General features: G+C 37.0%; 1 protein-coding gene across 2 annotated transcripts in view; it reads left to right on the top strand.

Annotated features, from left to right (window-relative positions):
* Positions 1–20,856, top strand: part of COL24A1 (collagen type XXIV alpha 1 chain) — a 416,052-nt gene that overhangs the window by 337,567 nt on the left and 57,629 nt on the right. For both annotated transcript variants that reach the window (XM_053693893.1, XM_053693894.1), the window contains exons 43-46: positions 12,306–12,359; positions 12,539–12,592; positions 12,685–12,738; positions 20,272–20,325. In XM_053693893.1, the coding sequence (XP_053549868.1) occupies positions 12,306–12,359; positions 12,539–12,592; positions 12,685–12,738; positions 20,272–20,325 (216 nt within the window). The remainder of the gene's footprint in view (positions 1–12,305; positions 12,360–12,538; positions 12,593–12,684; positions 12,739–20,271; positions 20,326–20,856) is intronic.

Below are 20,856 nucleotides of genomic sequence, written 5' to 3'. Positions count from 1 at the left end.
ACTCCATGGTTCATGGAGCCTCACATTGTGCAAGTGTAGTCTAACTCCTTGGTTCCTGGAGCCTCACATTGTGCAAGTGAAGTCTAACTCCTTGGTTCCTAAAGCCTCACATTGTGTAAGAGTAGTCTAACTCCTTGGTTCATGAAGCCTCATATTGTGTAAGAGTAGTCTAACTCCTAGGTTCCTGAAGCCTCATATTGTGTAAGAGTAGTTTAACTCCATGGTTCATGGAGCCTCACATTGTGCAAGAGTCGTCTAACTCCTTGGTTCATGGAGCCTCATATTGCGTAAGATCAGTCTAACTCCTTGGTTGTGTAAGATTAGTCTAACTCCTTGGTTCTTGAAGCCTCATGTTGTGCAAGAGTAGTCTAACTCCTTGGTTCCTGAAGCCTCACATTGTGCAAGAGTAGTCTAATTCATTGGTTCATGAAGCCTCACATTGTGCAAAAGTAGTCTTAACTGCTTGGTTCCTGGAGCCTCACACTGTACAAAAGTAGTCTAACCCCTTGGTTCATGGAGCCTCACATTGTGCAAGAGTAGTCTAACTCCTTGGTTTATGAAGCCTCACATTGTGCAAGAGTAGTCTAACTCCCTGGTTCATGGAGCCTCATATTGTGTAAGATTAGTCTAACTACTTGGTTGTGTAAGATTAGTCTAACTCCTTGGTTCATGTAGCCTCACAATGTGCAAGAGTAGTCTAACTCCTTGGTTCATGAAGTCTCACATTGTGCAAGAGTAGTCTAACTCCTTGGTTCATGGAGCCTCATATTGTGCAAGTGAAGTCTAACTCCTTGGTTCCTGAAGCCTCATATTGTGCAAGAGTAGTCTAACTCCTTGGTTCATGGAGCCTCACATTGTGCAAGAGTAGTCTAACGCCTTGGTACAAGGAGCCTCATATAGTGCAAGAGTAGTCTAACGCCTTGGTTCATGGAGCCTCACATGATGCAAGAGTAGTCTTAACTCCTTGGTTCCTGGAGCCTCATATTGTGCAAGATTACTCTAACTCCTTGGTTCCTGGAGCCTCACATCATTCAAGAATAGTCTAACGCCTTGGTTCCTGGAGACTCACATCATGCAAGAGTAGTCTAACACCTTGGTTCCTGGAGCCTCACATCATACAAGAGTAGTCTAACTCCTTGGTTATTGGAGCCTTACATTGTGCAAGATTAATTTAACTCCTTGGTCACTAGCACCTCACATTGTGCAAGAGTAGTCTACCAATTGGTTCCTGGAGCCTCACACTGTGCTAGAGTTGTCTAACTTATTGGTTCCTGTAGTATCACACTGTGCTAGAGTTGTCTTACTCATTGGTTCCTGGAGCCTCACACTGTGCTAGAGTTGTCTAATTTATTGGTTCCTGGAGTCTCACACTGTGCAATAGTTGTATAACTCATTGGTTTCTGGGGGCCTCATATTGTGCAAGAATAGTCTAAAAAATACCATAATAAATGTCATCAGATTTACCAGAAGTCATATTGTCAAACTTTCCTAACAAAAAGAATAGTTCCTGGAATTGTTGCAAACCGAGTGAATGAATACAACCCCTTGGCACTTTAGTAAAACACATCTTCTGTCAGACATTGTGGGTATGGATACAAACTATACACATGCAGCAACTGAATTGTAATCAGATCTAGATCTTAATGGGGCTAATACTGTCTGAATTGCATGGCCAAATCAGTCTTGCCCCCAATTACTGTAATTCCCAAATCGTTTTCACTTCCCTATTAAATGCACCACGTTTATGTGCAAACAATAATTGAAGAGGATTGTTGTAAAGTCTGATTAATTTTTTAATTTAACACCCTCCTAAAATGAAACTCGTTTATCTTTAGAAAGATATATCTGTTCATTTCGTCCTTTGCCAAATTTCGATGCAAAAAAGCCTTCCAATTACTTCAAAAATATATTTGCCACTCTCTATCTTCCTCTAGCAAATTCTTTTCTAGTAATATTTCAGTATATCTGGCACTTCAACATAAAAACCTAGTTCCAAAATTTGCTATATGTTCCGGGAAAATGACCATTCTCACTGCCTTCTGCAGTTTACAAATATATGCAAATATCTCACTCAGTTCCTTGGCAAGAATGCTAAATGTGGCTGCATTATCCCTTGCACCAGATCTTTATGAATTAAAGTTTGTGGATTTTTTTTTCATAAAAAGCTTGATTGAAAGTTGAAGTTGGCAGAACATTTGCAGAATGTTGAATTCTGTAGTATTCATTATGTTTGGCTGATGGGCACTCACAGCTGGTTTATTAGAGATAGACTAACATACTTAAAGGGACACTCAAGTCAAAATTAAACTTTTATTATTCAGATAGAGCAGCAATTTTAAACAATTTTCCAATTAACTTCCATTAAAAAGAAAGTGCACAGTTTTTTTCTATTTAAACTTTTTGAGTCACCAGCTCCTACTGAGCATGTGCAAGAATTCACAGAATAAGCGTATATGTATTTGTGATTGGCTGATGGCTGTCACATGGTACATGTATGCATTTGTGATTGGCTGATGGTTGTCACATGATACAGGGGGAGTGGAAATAAACATAACTTTTAAAATTGTCAAAAAAAAAATCTACTATTCATTTGAAGTTCAGACTAAGTGCTATTGCATTGTCTTGTTATCTTGCATTTGTTTATTATGCAAATCTACTGTGTTGACTGGTCCTTTAAAGCAATAAGGAACTAGGTTTATTCAATAGAAGAACAAATTTAAAAAAAAATTTCCTCTATTTAAATTAGCGACATGTTGCTTAAAGGGACAGCAAATTAAAGAATAAACTTAAATGGTTTGAAACCAGCATGCAATTTTAAACAATTTAGCAAATTACTTATTTTATCAATTTAGCTTGGTTCTTTAGGTATCCTTAGTTAAAGAGCAATTCTAGGTGAATACAGTAGTGTGAATGTGTCTTTAGCTATCTGGTAGCATTGTTTGTAACAATGTTATACATTGCATAGAATGCTAAAGACACGTGCATGCTCCCGAGATCTTATCAACCTACCTAGCTTTACTCTTTAACAAAGGATACCAAAAGAACAAAGCACATTTGATAAAATAATTCAATTGGAAAGTTGGTTAAAATTGTGTGATGATTTGCAGCTTAATCTAAGGTAAGACTTTAAGATGACTAAGATGTAGATGTCCCTTTAATCAAATAATAATATGAGTTTTGAAAAAAAATGGATACATGACCTGCTCCAGATAAGCGGTAATAAAAGATGATATGAGTATGTACAGGCTATTAGACTGTAGTTTTAACTGGTTATTTTCTCGGGTCTATAGACTTCTACAATGTGCAAGAGTAAAAAAAGGAATTTGCATAATATACAGACTGCAATGTTGTAATAAACTCCAGATGAGTATATTGCAGATCCGGTAACCCTATAAATGTAACTTCTGGCAACATTCTTGTTAATGAAACTTGTTAAAAACTACAAACCACAGCAGATTTAGTACATCTCATTTATATGATTCATTCCAAGCCTAGAATTCCATCCAGAAATAATTAGATAGCAAAAGCTTTCCCGTTTTAGGCATTTCATAAATTATGAAAAGTCTGCAGTATTCAAAACATAGTACTAGAGGGAGCATTCAGTCAAATAATTTCCTTGTCACTTCTCAAAGAGAGTGTTATAAAATGTATTGCAATTTAAAAAAAAAAAAAATTGTTTTTGTAATAAAACTACTTTTTTCTTTCATGTAATTGGCAAGAGTCCATGAGCTAGTGACATATGGGATATACAATACTACCAGGAGGGGCAAAGTTTCCCAAACCTCAAAATGCCTATAAATACACCCCTCACCACACCCACAATTCAGTTTTACAAACTTTGCCTCCTATGGAGGTGGTGAAGTAAGTTTGTGCTAGATTTCTACGTTGATATGCGCTTCTCAGCATTTTGAAGCCCAATTCCTCTCAGAGTACAGTGAATGTCAGAGGGATGTGAAGGGGGTATCACCTATTGAATGCAATGGTTTTCCTCATGGGGGATCTATTTCATAGGTTCTCTGTTATCGGTCGTAGAGATTCATCTCCTACCTCCCTTTTCAGATTGACGATATACTCTTATATACCATTACCTCTACTGATAACCGTTTCAGTACTGGTTTGGCTATCTGCTATAATATATGTGGATGGGTGTCTTTCGGTAAGTATGTTTTCATTACTTAAGACACTCTCAGCTATGGTTTGGCACTTTATGTATTTATATAAAGTTCTAAATATATGTATTGTACTTATATTTGCCATGATTCAGGTTTTCAGTATATTTCCTTTTGCAGACTGTCAGTTTCATATCTGGGAAATGCTTTTTTTTAGGAAAAATTATTTCTTACCTGGGGTTTAGTCTCTTTTTCAAATTGACTGTCTTTTAAATTTGCGGGCAGAATTAGGCTCGCAAGGGCGCAAAATGCCAAAGTTTATTGCGTCATTCTTGGCGCAAGATTTTTTTGGCGCGAAGTTACGTTCGTTGACGCAAAATCGTAATTTCCGGCGTCTTAGTTGACGCAGAGTCCTTCACAAGGTTGCGTCATCTGTGATGCGAGTATGTCATTTCCAGGCATTTTTACCGCCAAAAAATATTTTTCTGTTTGTTGTGCGTCATACTTGGTGCCAAATATTTTCATTATTTAAAACCCCATTCCTATATGCCTCTTGCCTTTTTTCTCTATCAGAGGGCTAGGCTGTTTGCATTTTTTTCCCATTCCTGAAACTACCATATAAGGAAATTTTGCTTTTTATGTTGTTTTTCTCTCTTACATTTGCAAGATGTCTCAATCTGATCCTGTCTCAGAAATCACTGTTGGAACCCTGCTGCCTGATAACAGTTCTACCAAAGCTAAGTGCATTTGTTGTAAACTTGTGGAGGTTTTATCTCCTGCTGTGGTCTGTAATAGTTGTCATGATAAACTTTTTCATGCAGAGAATGTATCCATTGGTAGTAGTTCATTACCTGTTGCTGTTCCCTCAACATCTAATGCACAAGATATACCTGTACATTTAAAATAATTTATTTCTGATTCCATTCAGAAGGCTTTGTCTGCCATCCCGCCTTCTAATAAATGTAAAAGGTCTTTTAAAACTTCTCATAAAGTTGATGAAATTTCAAATGACCGGCAACATGCTGAATTATCCTTCTCTGATGGGGATCTATCTGGTTCAGAAGATCCTGCCTCAGATATTGACACTGACAAATCTTCTTTTTTATTTAAAATGGAGTATATTCGTTCTTTGTTACAAGACGTGTTGATTACATTGGATATGGAGGAAACTAGTCCTCTTGATATTAAAACTAGTAAACGTTTAAATTCTGTTTATAAACCTCCTGTGGTTATTCCAGAGGTTTTTCCAGTTCCTGACGCTATTTCTGATATGATTTCTAAGGAATGCAATAGGCCTGGTACTTCATTTATTCCTTCTTCAAGGTTTAAAACATTGTATCCTTTGCCAGCAGTTTCTTTAGAGTTTTGGGAAAAGATCCCCAAGGTTGATGGGGCTATCTCTACTCTTGAAAAACGTACTACTATTCCTACGGAAGATAGTACTTATTTTAAAGATCCTTTAGATAGGAAACTTGAATCTTATATATAAGGAAAGCCTATTTATATTCAGGTCATCTTCTCAGGCCTGCAATTTATTTGGCTGATGTTGCAGCTGCTTCAACTTTTTGGTTGGAAACTTTAGCGCAGCAAGTATCGGATCATGATTTGTCTAGCATTGTTAACTTGATTCAACATGCTAATAATTTTATTTATGATGCCATTTTTGATATCATCAAAATTGATGTTAAATCTATGTCTTTATCTATTTTAGCTAGAAGAGCTTTGTGGCTTAAATCTTGGAATGCTGACATGACTTCTAAGTCCAGATTGCTATCTATTTCTTTCCAAGGTAATGTTATTTGGTTCTCAGCTGGATTCAATAATTTTAACTGTTACTGGGGGGAAGGGAGTTTTTCTTCCTCAGGATAAAAGACCTAAGGGTAAATCTAAAGCTTCTAACCGTTTTCGTTCCTTTCGACAAAATAAGGAACAGAAACCTAATCCCTCCCCCAAGGAATCTGTTTCCAATCGAAAGCCTTCCTCGAATTGGAATAAATCCAAGCCATTTAAGAGATCAAAGCCAGCCCGCAAGTCCGCATGAAGGTGCGGCCCTCATTCAAGCTCAGCTGGTAGGGGGCAGATTAAGATTTTTCAAAGATGTTTGGATCAATTCGGTCTAAAATCAATGGATTCAGAGTATTGTCTCTCAGGGGTACAGAATAGGATTCAGAGTAAGACCGCCTGTGAGAAGATATTTTCTCTCACGCATCCCTGCAAACCCAGTAAAGGCTCAGGCTTTCCTGAAGTGTGTTTTAGACCTGGAGTTATCAGAGGTAATCAATCCCAGTTCCGTTCCAGGAACAGGGTCTGGGGTTTTATTCAAATCTATTCATTGTGCCAAGGAAAGAAAATTCATTCAGACCAGTTTTGGATCTAAAATTTATGAATCGATATGTAAGAGTACCAACTTTCAATATGGTGACTATAAGGGTCCACAATAGACTTACAGGATGCATATCTTCATATTCTGATTCATCCAGATCACTATCAGTTCCTGAGATTCTCTTTTGTAGACAAGCATTACCAATTTGTTTTGGCCTAGCAACAACTCCAAGAATCTTTTCAAAGGTTCTCGGTGCCCTACTCTCTGTAATCAGAGAGCGGGGTATTGCGGTGTTTCCTTATTTGGACGATATCTTGGCACTTGCTCAGTCTTTACTTTCTGCAGAATCTCACACAAATCAACTAGTGTTGTTTCTTCAAAATCATGGTTGGAGGATCAATTTACCAAAAAGTTCTTTGATTCCTCAGACAAGGGTAACCTGTTTAGGTTTCCAGATAGATTCAGTGTCCATGACTTTGTCTTTAACGGACAAGAGACATTTGAAATTGGTTGCAGCCTGTCGAACCTTCAGTCTCAGTCATTCCCTTCAGTAGCTATGTGCATGGAAGTTTTAGGTCTCATGACTGCAGCATCGGACGCAATCCCCTTTGCTCGTTTTCATATGAGACCTCTTTGTATGCTGAACCAATGGTGCAGGTATTATACAAGGATATCACAATTAATATCCTTAAATCCCAATGTTCTACTATCTCTGACTTGGTGGTTAGATCACCATCGCATTGTTCTATGGGCCTCTTTCGTTCGTCCAACTTGGACTGTGATTACAATAGATGTGAGTCTTTCAGGTTAGGGAGCTGTTTGGGGATCTCTGACAGCACAAGGGGTTTGGAAATCTCAAGAGGCGAGATTACCAATAAATATTTTGGAACTCCGTGTGATTCTCAGGGCTCTTCAGTTTTGGCCTCTATTGAAGAGAGAACCGTTCATTTGTTTTCAGACAGAACAATATCACAACTGTGGCATATGTCAATCATCAGGGTGGGACTCACAGTCCTCAAGCTATGAAAGAAGTATCTTGGATACTTGTTTGGGCGGAATCCAGCTCCTGTCTAATTTCTGCAGTTCATATCCCAGGTATAGACAATTGGGAAGCGGATTATCTCAGTTGTCAGACTATACATCCGGGAGAGTGGTCTCTCCACCCAGATGTGGTTTATCAAATTGTTCAGATGTGGGTACTTCCAGAAATAGATCTGATGGCATCTCATCTAAACAAGAAACTTCCCAGGTACCTGTCCAGGTCCAGGGATCCTCAGGTGGAAGCAGTGGATGCGTTGACACTTCCTTGGTGTTATCAACCTGCTTATATTTTCCCACCTCTAGTTCTTCGTCCAAGAGTGATCTCCAAAATCATCATGGAACAATCATTTGTCTTGCTAGTGGCTCCAGCATGGCCTCACAGGTTTTGGTATGCAGATCTTGTTTGGATGTCCAGTTGCCAAACTTGGCCACTTCCATTAAGACCGGACCTTCTGTCTCAAGGTCTGTTTTTCCATCAGGATCTCAAATCATTAAATTTGAAGGTATGAAAATTGAAAGCCTAGTGCTAAGTCATAGAGGTTTCTCTGATTCAGTGATTAAAGGGACATTATACACTCATTTTTTCTTTGCATATATGTTTTGTAGATGATCTATTTATATAGCCCATAAAGTTTTTTGTTTTTTTTAAATGTATAGTTTTGCTTATTTTTAAATAACATTGCTCTGATTTACAGACTCCTAACCAAGCTCCAAAGTTTGATGTAAATACCGTCAGCTACCTTCTCCAGCTTGTTCCTATTTGTGTAAAGGGTCTTTTCATATGCAAAAGAAGGGGGAGGGGGGAGTGTCTCATTTCCTACTTGCAGTGGGCTTTCCAGCTAACTTTTCAACATAGCTAAACTGAGAGTTTCTAAGTAAGTCTTTAAACCGTTTTATTATGGATTTTTATATCAGTATCTGTTCTTTATAGTAGTGTCTATTACATGCAGTTATATGAAAATGAGTGTATACTGTCCCTTTAATACTATGTTACAGGCTCGTAAATCTGTTTCTAGAAAGATTTATTATTGAGTTTGGAAGACTTACATTTCATGGTGTTCCTCTCATAAATTCTCTTGGCATTCTTTTAGAATTCCTAGAATGTTACAGTTTCTTCAGGATGGTTTGGATAAAGGTTTGTCTGCAAGTTCATTGAAAGGACAAATATCTGCTCTTTCTGTTTTATTCCATAGAAAAATTGCTAAACTTCCTGATATTCACTGTTTTGTTTAGGCTTTGGTTCGTATCAAGCCTGTCATTAAATCAATCTCTCCTCCTTGGAGTCTTAATTTGGTTTTGAAGGCTTTACAGGCTCCTCCATTTGAGCCTATGCATTCTTTGGACATTAAACTACTTTCTTGGAAAGTGTTGTTTCTTTTGGCCATCTCTTCTGCTAGAAGAGTTTCTGAATTATCTGCTCTCTCTTGTGAATCTCCTTTTCTGATTTTTCATCAGGATAAGGCAGTGTTGCGGACTTCATTTAAATTCTTACCAAAGGTTGTGAATTCTAACAACATTAATAGACAAATTGTTGTCCCTTCTTTGTGTCCTAATCCTAAGAATTCTTTGGAGAGATCTTTACATTCTTTGGATGTGGTGAGAGCTCTGAAATATTATGTTGAAGCTAATAAAGATTTCAGGAAGACTTCTAGTCTATTTGTTATCTTTTCTGGTTCCATGAAAGGTCTGAAGGCTTCTGTTGTTTCTTTGGCATCATGGTTTAAGCTTTTGATTCATCAAGCTTATTTGGAGTCGGGTAAGGCCCCGCCTCAGAGAATTACAGCTCATTCTACTAGATCAGTTTCCACTTCTTGGGCTTTTAAGAATGAAGCTTCAGTTGATCAGATTTGCACAGCAACTTGGTCTTCTTTGCATACATTTACTAAATTCTACCATTTTGATGTATTTGCTTCTTCGGAAGCAGTTTTTTGGTAGAAACGTTCTTCAGGCAACTGTTTCAGTTGGATTCTTCTGCTTATGATTTAAGTTTTTCCTTTTATTTATGAGAATAAATAAAACGCCACTAGCTCATGGACTCTTGCCAATTACATAAAAGAAAACATAATTTATGTAAGAACTTACCATTTTGTTTCATATTGGCAAGAGTCCATGAGGCCCACCCCTTTTTTATGGTGGTTATGATTTTTTTGTATAAAGCACAATTATTTCCAAATTCCTTTGTTGATGCTTTTTACTCCTTTCTTTATCATCCCACTACTTGGCTATTCGTTAAACTGAATTGTGGGTGTGGTGAGGGGTGTATTTATAGGCATTTTGAGGTTTGGGAAACTTTGCCCCTCCTGGTAGGATTGTATATCCCATATGTCACTAGCTCATGGACTCTTGCCAATATGAAAGAAATTAATTTATCAGGTAAGTTCTTACATAAATTATGTTTTTTCATAATTGTGGAGGAGGGATATCCCTGTCTACCATTAAGGAATGGAAAGGTCTTAATTGAAATGTGAATGAGTGCATTTAAATATGAATATATTTCTATTAGCAAAAATGATTCTAGTTCACGGGCCCTCACAGCATATGTACATATGCAGCAGAAAAACAGTAATAACTACTAATGGAAGTATATTACAAAAATGATTCTATTTCACACTGAAATGCACCCATGCACATTTCATTTTTGACCTTTCTATCCCTTTAATGAGTATGAATGAGTTGAGCACAAACATTCATATCCTGTTTGGTTGAATACCAGTTTAAGTATAAAAAAAGAACCAGAGTAGAAAAATATACCAAATATGTCCCTGAAGGGGAGGGATGCAGCCCTTTTCTACAAGGGGTGCTGGATGCAAAGTGCAAAGTACATTAAATCAAAAGAAAAGAAAAAGTAGCATCCCCATAGCACTCATCAAAAATCAATATTCATTAGATATGAACAAAGTCTTACCCCACCACTGTAGGGTCAAAATATTAAAACTTAACTTTTAATTACACTATAAAATGCACAAACACACACTTAAAAACATCACTAACTAGATAAAAAAAACAGAAAAATAGGAAGGTATGCAAATACAAATACGTCCTAATATAGCTGCTGGTTAAATCCTGTAAACCTCAGTCCAGTACAAAGGGGGTAAATATCCCCATTAACCTGTGTTACACGAATACAAAAAGATCGCTTTCTATTGTCTACCGGTGACTCCTAAGCATCCTAGGAGCATAATACGGACGGTAAACTGCTAAGCTCACGTGTAACTGCCAGGGCAATTATTTGAAAAAGCCGGGTATTCCCGTACTAGCCTGAGTAAAAAAAACACTATTATTACATAAGGAACCATATTACCAAATTAGTGGAGGTATACAGATATCCTCAATCAGGACCAAACCCTGCCTGTAGGTGCCTGACGCACGTTTCGCACTGAAGCTTTGTCAAAGGCAAATACCAGTTTAGCCAGTTTTAAGTTTTAAATATTTTAACATGTTTAATTTCTGCTGTTCCTTAAAAAATACAATTGGTCATGTATTTACTGTTTTAAAAGATCCTAACATACCTGCTAATTCAATTTTACAACCTATTAATACGTGCATCATATGATTTTGATTTAACTTCCCATCAGCAGGTGTCTAATATTTCTATATCTGAAGGGTTAACAAGTTACCTCACGTCACTATCTTGAAAACAGACTTATAGGTGACTTCTAGTGGTATTTCCTTATTAAATGCCAATAGTCACCTATTCCAAGGAACCTGTGTCAGCAGACAACATAAATTAAAATATAAGCCTTATCATTAACAGTACCTGCCTTGCCACTAGAGGTCAGTCATCTCCATAGTCAGAGGCAAAAGTGGAACAGATGTATACATTACACAGTTCTCTGTCTAAGCAGAACAAACTAATAAATAAGGAAATGCTATATAGGGGCATTATTGGCATATATTCACTAAACCCCTGCAAAACTCTTAGATGTGGACTCTACCTAAGTACTTAAGGTCCAATTATCAAAAACTTGCATGCATGGCTACATTTATTAACTGGCGGGAGAACGAGTTTCACTGGGTTGGATCTGATCGAGATGATTGAAATCTGCCACACTTTTGTTGGCAGAGAGGTTAGGTAGCAGCAGTCGACTTAACTAACGTTTCAGGCTCGCTCTTCATAAATGGAGCCCAATATCTTTTAGGATTTTTTTAACATTGTATTGCAATGTAGGTATCTCTCCTTCACTCCCAGAACCATGCACAGCAAGATAAACAGCTCTCAAGCTAAAATTGATCTTTATAATTTTTTGGAGACCTCAAACACTTTTTAGATAATCTCATCAGAATGGAGAGCTTTAAACATTCTGACTCATAATGAGATGGTTCTCACACCCTTCGATGGAAGTCTTTTGAAGCTAACTCCCTTATGAGCTTGGCAAGACTTCATTGAATAGTCATAAGGGGTGTAGTTTGTCAGCTGTTCTGGTCAATCTTATCACATTCACCAAACTCATCAAGTATGATACGAGCAACCGATATTATGGTCCATCTCTGGTAGATGGCAAGACTACAAATACACAAATTAGATTATTTAAAAAAACTATGCAAATAGAAATATATTACAACTATTCTAACCAGTACATTGTAGGTTTTTTCTTAGTGAATTTGGTCAGCGTGACAAAATACGAGCTGAGCTAGAAATTGCACAGTTCTGTAGACTTCATTACTTACTGGATGTAGAACACTATTGCATTCATTTACTTTGTTTCAAGGTGCAATCTATTACTGTTATGACATTCTGTTTTCACATTACTCATAGAATTTTATATTAAATTCACACTATGCCGTTAGTGATCTCTCAAAGGTTGGAAAACTAAACATCTTGTTGCATCTAGGGTCCTATTGGTGAGCGCGGAGAAAGAGGGGAACCAGGAGACGAAGGCTACAAGGTAATTGTTACCGTCAGAATTTTATCTCATTCCACAATAGATTTCTCCCACCCTAATTTGCTCTGTGTAGTATATTGTGATATGTCGTTGCATGACTTCTTCCTAAACATTCTTTTTGTTCTAAAAATGTTTAAATGACATAAAATAATTATAATAAATGTCTTTTGACTTGTTTTTAGGGTCACATTGGTGTTGTGGGACCAAGAGGAGCTACTGGACAGCAAGGACCTCCGGTAATTTAAAGTCTCCGTGTTGCGCCCTATCATAGAAACGACAACTAAGACACATAAGATTGTGTAATACAATTATTATTATTTTCCTAAAGGGGGAACCAGGTGAAATTGGCGAACAAGGACTGAAGGGAGAAATAGGGGCTGTGGTAGGTGTATAATTTGCTATCATACTCATGTTCTGAGATTATCCATTTCTGTTATTTTAAAGTGGCATAAAACTTATATTTTATTTTTTATGTAAATTAGAGTATTTTATACTATATTACAATTATTATGCATAGTCTGTGCTTGTAAAAACTACTCTGTCGCCATGCTTGTTGTCTCTATCTACCAGTGAGCATGTGTAAAGAAGTCTCAGTTGTGCACAAACATTGTTTTCCTGTTAGTTTCAGTATAAATGTAAATTATATATATATATATATATATATATATATATATATATATATATATATATATATATATATATATATATATATATATATATGTATATTGGTTTAAAATTTTAGATACAGATGATTTTGCTTTTACTTAAAGGGCCATTATGCACTCAAAAAAATATGGGCTAATTAAATAAAGCATTAAAAGAAAATAAAGTTTTAAATTAACATGTATTATCAATTTTGCTGCTTAAGGTCCTAAAAATTATGTTAAAGTTTAAAGTCCTCTGACTTCATGAGAATACGTTCGTAGTACCCAGTAGCTGCAGAACAAGGCTTTTTTCCACAGTCCCTCACTTGTGTTTAGAAAGCCCTCCTGCTGGAGCGGTCTCTGTAATGTTCTTTGTAGTGCAGTAATATGTTGAAAGGCAGAAACGATGTAGATATACACAGAAGCTGAAGAATTCCACTTCCCTTTCCCTCTCCGGTTACCACAGATCTCCTCCAGTCTCTGCACACTCTAATTAAATGCCGTGGTAACCGGGAGGGGGGAGGGAAGTGGATTTCCTGCAGCGTTAGAACGGACTGTGTGAAATCAGCAGATGCAGATATACACAGAAGCTACTAAACTCAGCAGCATATTTTCCCTTCTGTCCGTTCTAACGCTGCAGGAATTCCACTTCCCTCCCCCCTCCCGGTTACCACGGCATTTAATTAGAGTGTGCAGAGACTGGAGGAGATCTGTGGTAACCGCAGGGGGAAAGGGAAGTGGAATTCTTCAGCTTCTGTGTATATCTACATAGTTTCTGCCTTTCAACATATTACTGCACACAAAGCACATTACAGAGACCGCTCCAGCAGGAGGGCTTTCTAAACACAAGTTAGGGACTGTGGAAAAAAGCCTTGTTCTGCAGCTACTGGGTACTACAAACGTATTCTCATGAAGTCAGAGGACTTTAAACTTTAACATCATTTTTAGGACCTTAAGCAGTAAAATTGATAATACATGTTAATTTAAAACTTTATTTTCTTTTAATGCTTTATTTAATTAGCCAATATTTTTTTGAGTGCATAATGGCCCTTTAAAGGGACACTGAACCCAAATTTCTCTGAGGCTGACTGCCTGGAGATTGAACGCTTGATTTTATCAAAGCGTGGCTTCTCAGAGTCAGTTATTGATACCTTAAGACAGGCACGAAAGCCTGTCACCAGGAAAATTTACCATAAGGTATGGCGTAGATATCTTAATTGGTGTGAATCCAAGGGTTACTCATGGAGTAAGGTCAGGATTGCTAGGATATTATCTTTTCTCCAAGAAGGTTTGGAAAAAGGATTGTCGGCTAGTTAAGCGTCTGGCAGATGTTCCAGGCGTTCAGGCATTTTGTCAGGCTTTAGTTAGAATCAAGCCTGTGTTTAAACCTGTTGCTCCATCATGGAGCTTAAACTTGGTTCTTAAGGTTCTTCAAGGAGTTCCATTTGAACCTCTTCATTCCATAGATATCAAGCTTTTATCTTGGAAAGTTCTTTTTTTGGTAGCTATTTCCACGATCCCTGAGCCATCAGGGAGTTCCAGACTGCACCTCAACCTAGAAGGCTGGCATCTGTCGTAACAATTGTCCAATCTGGCCTGCGAAAGGTCATACCTTTGGACAGATGGACCAGAGATAGCCACCAGAGAAGAGAATCCCTGGTCTCTTGGTCCAGATTCAGTTGAGGGGACAAATCTGTGTAATCCCCGCTCCACTGACTGAGCATGCATAGTTGCAGCGGTCTGAGATGTAAGCGTGCAAACGGCACTATGTCCATTGCCGCTACCATTAAGCCGATTACTTCCATACACTGAACCACCGAAGGGCGCGGAATGAAATAAAGAACCCGGCAGGAATTTAAAAGCTTTGATAACCTGGACTCCGTCAGGTGAATTTTCATTTCTACAGAATCTATCAGAGTCCCTAGAAAGGAAACTCTTGTCAGTGGGGATAGAGAACTCTTTTCCTCGTTCACTTTCCACCCATGCGACCACAGAAATGCCAGTACTACGTCCGTATGAGACTTGGCAATTTGGAAGTTTGACGCCTGTATCAGTATGTCGTCTAAATAAGGGGCTACTGCTATGCAATTTTTTCTTTTCTTTTTTTTTTTCCCCCCCACATTAATTAGCGTATACCCCAGCTTTTTATACAAGGAAACAATAACTTACAACTATCCTTATTGAAGTATCAACGAATATATATCCTAAGAAGTGGGTGCAACCTTTTAGAATGATCACATATAATTACCAAATGAACCTAACACCTATCATGTACCCCTTCATTTTATGCAGAGATTTAATGTCTAACGTCTGTCCTTGCCCCAACTTTTAACTAGTAACCAAAATAGTGAATACCACCTCTCACGATAATCACGCAGCAATACTGATTAGACTCATCAGTTATCATGTACCTCTTCTTCTTATACAAGGACTTATTACCATACTTCTGAGTTGTCAGAGGCTGATCGAGGAAAAGAAAAAAGATATATATAAAAAAAACTAAGAAAAATTAATTTCTGTTTTACCTTGTGCCGGCATTACACAAAAAAAAAAAAAAAAGAGAGAAGAAAAAAAAAAAATTATATAAAATATTGATTCTCAACTCCCCCCTCTCTCCCCTCACCCCCACCTCCCTCCTCACCACAGGTTCAGCACTACTAAATCGCTATTTCTAAATGGAAAAATTAAGTGTTCAATTTCAGCAGGCAAAAAGGTCTTAATAAATTTTGCCCACTTGCTGAAAAAAGCTTCTATTTCTCCTTCTAGGTTTAGATCTGTGGCTTTTTGTTCGATTAAATATGGTTTTTTAAGGTAATTTCTGACTTCTGTAATTGATGGAGATGTCTTGCTTTTCCAATTTTTAAATATTAAATTTCTGGCTGCTAGTATGACCAAGTTTACTACTTTAGAATCTTTAAAGTTTCTACTATTATCAACTAAGAAAATAATAGATATTGGTGTTAATTGCAACAGCTTAACTTTTAGTACTTTGATTAGCCAGTATTCTACTTTTTGCCAGAACTGTATGACTCTCGGGCACTCCCATACCATGTGGAGTAAGTCTGCTGCTGGTAAGCTGCATTTAGGACACATATTAAAATTCGTGTTATACCATCTGTAACCCCTATCTGGAGTATAATATGTTTGATATAAAAGTTTTATATGTGATTCCCTCCAGGTCTCAGCCATAGTTGCTTCCTTCGTTCGTTGAATTGACCTGGACACTTGTGTGTCGCCGTCTATATTAACTTTAATATGATTTGTCCATTTTTGGGCAATTCTTGCTAGGCTCTCGTCACCTTTATGTGAGACAAGGAGGTTATACCATGGAGTTATGGAAAATTGGCCTACTCTATTCAGTATTATCCAGTTGTCCAACTTACCCCAGGTCCACTTCCAATTGTATTTGCTGATTAGCCGCCAGGCAGTAGAGCATGCAATTTTAAACAACTTTCTAATTTACTCCTATTATCAATTTTTCTTCGTTCTCTTGCTTTCTTTATTTGAAAAAGAAGGCATCTAAGCTATTTTTTTTTGTTCAGAACCATGGAAAGCACTTTTTTATTGGTAGGTGAATTTACCCACCAATTAGCAAGAACAACACAGTGTGTTCACCAAAAATGGGCCGGCATCTAAACTTACATTCTTACATTTCAAATAAAGATACCAAGAGAATGAAAAGAATTTGATAATAGGAGTAAATTAGTAAGTTTCTTAAAATTGCATGCTCTATCTGAATCACAATAGAAAAAATTTGGGTTCAGTGTCCCTTTAAATTTCTTGTAATACCAATAAAACATCCCTAAATATAAAATTTCCATTTCGAAAAAGAAACATTTTTGTTGTACACTTATATTACAAGAAATTGTTTAAGTAAAACTTATGACTGCTTCAGTTAGAGCTTGTACTGTGTGCATAGAATATATACATATGTCTCATGCACTCTCATTCAAACACCTGTTGAGAGAGCCAGTACTGGCATGTATTTTTAAACCACTGCAATATATGGTCTCTGAGCATATATGGGGTTTGTATGTGGGAGCATAGGGGTAGGTGCATATTCTCCCTGCACACAATGCTATCCCTGAAACAGTCCCTGAAACAATCTTTAAACCCAAAAGTTTTTTTTCATTTCTCCTACTTTTAAAATATTTTCAGGTCCCATAAAAGTATAATGGGCCCTGGTTACTATACTTATTGTACCCAATGGAAACATTGGCACTGAATTGGCATAGGTTGGTAATAGACCTCGTGTAGGACAGTTTCACAGCATTAAACCTGTTCTTCAAACAGCACTTGTTTCAAGCAATTGGACTATCATTGTACATTGTACATTCTGCAAATTATTTTTATTATGTTTTAAAAGTATATTTCTGATTTAAAAAATAAACAATAACTCACTGAAACTCAGTAGATAAAAGCAAAGTAAAAGGTAATGAACATGTGACAAATCTAACTCCTTATTGTCAGCTAATCGCACATGGGCCTTTTTGTAATAATAAGGAATGTCTCTAGCATGGGCATCTGCAGAATTTGCACCAAGTGGTCAAAATAAATAAATTGGCCAGAACATAATAATATTAATTTAGATGAACAAATATAAAATATATTTATAGCTTTAACAACAAGGGTCAGGTGACAACAATATGATAGCTAGAGGGTCATGTTACAGTCATTTGATAGCTAGAGAGTCATGTGACAATCATGTGATATTGAGAGGATCAGATGATGACCGTATGATGTTGAGAGGATTATGTGACAAACATATGATATCTAGAGGATCAAGTGAGAAGTATATGATATTTAGAGGTTTTAGAAACAAAAATGTTTCTTTTTCGAAATGGAAATTTTATATTTAGGGATGTTTTATTGGTATTACAAGAAATTTAAAGGGACACTGAACCCAAATTTTTTCTATTGTGATTCAGATAGAGCATGCAATTTTAAGAAACTTACTAATTTACTCCTATTATCAAATTCTTTTCATTCTCTTGGTATCTTTATTTGAAATGTAAGAATGTAAGTTTAGATGCCGGCCCATTTTTGGTGAACACACTGTGTTGTTCTTGCTAATTGGTGGGTAAATTCACCTACCAATTAGCTAAGTAAATTACCCACCATTAGTAAATTACCCACCAATTAGCAAGAACAACACAGTGTGTTCACCAAAAATGGGCCGGCATCTAAACTTACATTCTTACATTTCAAATAAAGATACCAAGAGAATGAAAAGAATTTGATAATAGGAGTAAATTAGTAAGTTTCTTAAAATTGCATGCTCTATCTGAATCACAATAGAAAAAATTTGGGTTCAGTGTCCCTTTAAATTTCTTGTAATACCAATAAAACATCCCTAAATATAAAATTTCCATTTCGAAAAAGAAACATTTTTGTTGTACACTTATATTACAAGAAATTGTTTAAGTAAAACTTATGACTGCTTCAGTTAGAGCTTGTACTGTGTGCATAGAATATATACATATGTCTCATGCACTCTCATTCAAACACCTGTTGAGAGAGCCAGTACTGGCATGTATTTTTAAACCACTGCAATATATGGTCTCTGAGCATATATGGGGTTTGTATGTGGGAGCATAGGGGTAGGTGCATATTCTCCCTGCACACAATGCTATCCCTGAAACAGTCCCTGAAACAATCTTTAAACCCAAAAGTTTTTTTTCATTTCTCCTACTTTTAAAATATTTTCAGGTCCCATAAAAGTATAATGGGCCCTGGTTACTATACTTATTGTACCCAATGGAAACATTGGCACTGAATTGGCATAGGTTGGTAATAGACCTCTTGTAGGACAGTTTCACAGCATTAAACCTGTTCTTCAAACAGCACTTGTTTCAAGCAATTGGACTATCATTGTACATTGTACATTCTGCAAATTATTTTTATTATGTTTTAAAAGTATATTTCTGATTTAAAAAATAAACAATAACTCACTGAAACTCAGTAGATAAAAGCAAAGTAAAAGGTAATGAACATGTGACAAATCTAACTCCTTATTGTCAGCTAATCGCACATGGGCCTTGTTGTAATAATAAGGAATGTCTCTAGCATGGGCATCTGCAGAATTTGCACCAAGTAGTCAAAATAAATAAATTGGCCAGAACATAATAATATTAATTTAGATGAACAAATATAAAATATATTTATAGCTTTAACAACAAGGGTCAGGTGACAACAATATGATAGCTAGAGGGTCATGTTACAGTCATTTGATAGCTAGAGAGTCATGTGACAATCATGTGATATTGAGAGGATCAGATGATGACTGTATGATGTTGAGAGGATTATGTGACAAACATATGATATCTAGAGGATCAAGTGAGAAGTATATGATATTTAGAGGTTTATATGGCATCCATATGATATTGAGAGGGCCAGATGATAACCGTATGATATTGAGAGGGTCATGTGACAACCATATGATATCTGGTGGATGATGATACCCCAACAAGAAGTTGCATTTTTTTTTTGCACTGAACATCTAGAGGGTCAAGTAACACTTTAGTTGAAAGAGGAGATTTTTCTATTTTTTAGTAAGGGTTCTTATGAGTCTATGGAGTAGATTTTACAAGGGCCAAACGGCCCTTGTTCCCCTTGTTTCCGTGCGAGCCTTTAGGCTCACCTAAAACAGCAGTTATGAAGCAGTGGTCTAAAGACCGCTGCTCCATAACTTGTCCGCTGCCTCTGAGGCTGCGGTCTTCAATCCGCATGATCCTATACGATCGGGCTGATTGACACCCCCTGCTAGCAGCCAATTGGCCGCGAATCTGCAGGGGGCGGCATTGCACAAGTAGTTCTGGTGAACTGCTTGTGCATTGATAATGTCTCCCATTTCATCTATTATCTAATTTGCTTTATTTTTTTAGATATCCTTAGTTGAAGAAAAATAAATGTGTGAGCCAATCACATGAGGCATCTATGTACAGCCACCAATCAGAAGCTACTGATCCTATCTAGATATACTTTTCAGCAAAGGATATCAAAAGAATGAAGCAAATTGGACAATAGAAGTAAATTAGAAAGTTGTTTAAAATGGCATGCTCTTTCTAAATCATGAAAGGAAAAAATTGGGTTTAATGTCCCTTTAACCTTGTTTGGCTGTGGTTTGTAGGATTGTGCTGTGGTACCATAATGCCCCTGGCACCTGTGTGACAGCTTATTATGATACTGATTGTTAGGAACATCACAATTTAATGTCTCTGCTACTAGATATACCATATGTTGCCCTAACTGTACATTTTTTTCATTTGTAGGGGCCTAAAGGGAAGAAGGGACCAAGGGGCACCCCTGGCAAGCCTGGCATTACTGTAAGTTACATGATTGCTCACAAGATATGTTATTTTAATTTTTCACACATACCCATACACAGACACATATTCACACATACCCATACACACATGCACACATACCCATATACACATATTCACACATACCCATACACACATATGCACACATACCTATACACACATATGCACACATACCCATATACACATATTCACACATACCCATACACACATATGCACACATACCTATACACACATATGCACACATACCCATGCACACATACCTATACACACATGCACACATACTCATAAACACATGCACACAAACCTATACACACATACCCATGCACACATACCTATACACACATGCACACATACCTATACACACATACCCATGCACATACCTATACACACATGCACAAATACCTATACACACATAGCCATGCACACATACCTATACACACATACCCATGCACACATACATATACACACATGCACACATACCCATATACACATATTCACACATACCCATACACACATATGCACACATACCTA

Source organism: Bombina bombina, chromosome 10 (genome assembly GCF_027579735.1).
Source record: "Bombina bombina isolate aBomBom1 chromosome 10, aBomBom1.pri, whole genome shotgun sequence".
Classification (NCBI taxonomy): Eukaryota; Metazoa; Chordata; class Amphibia; order Anura; family Bombinatoridae; genus Bombina; species Bombina bombina.
The sequence above is the reverse complement of the archived record's forward strand: the minus strand, read 5'-3'. Positions and strand labels throughout refer to the sequence as shown.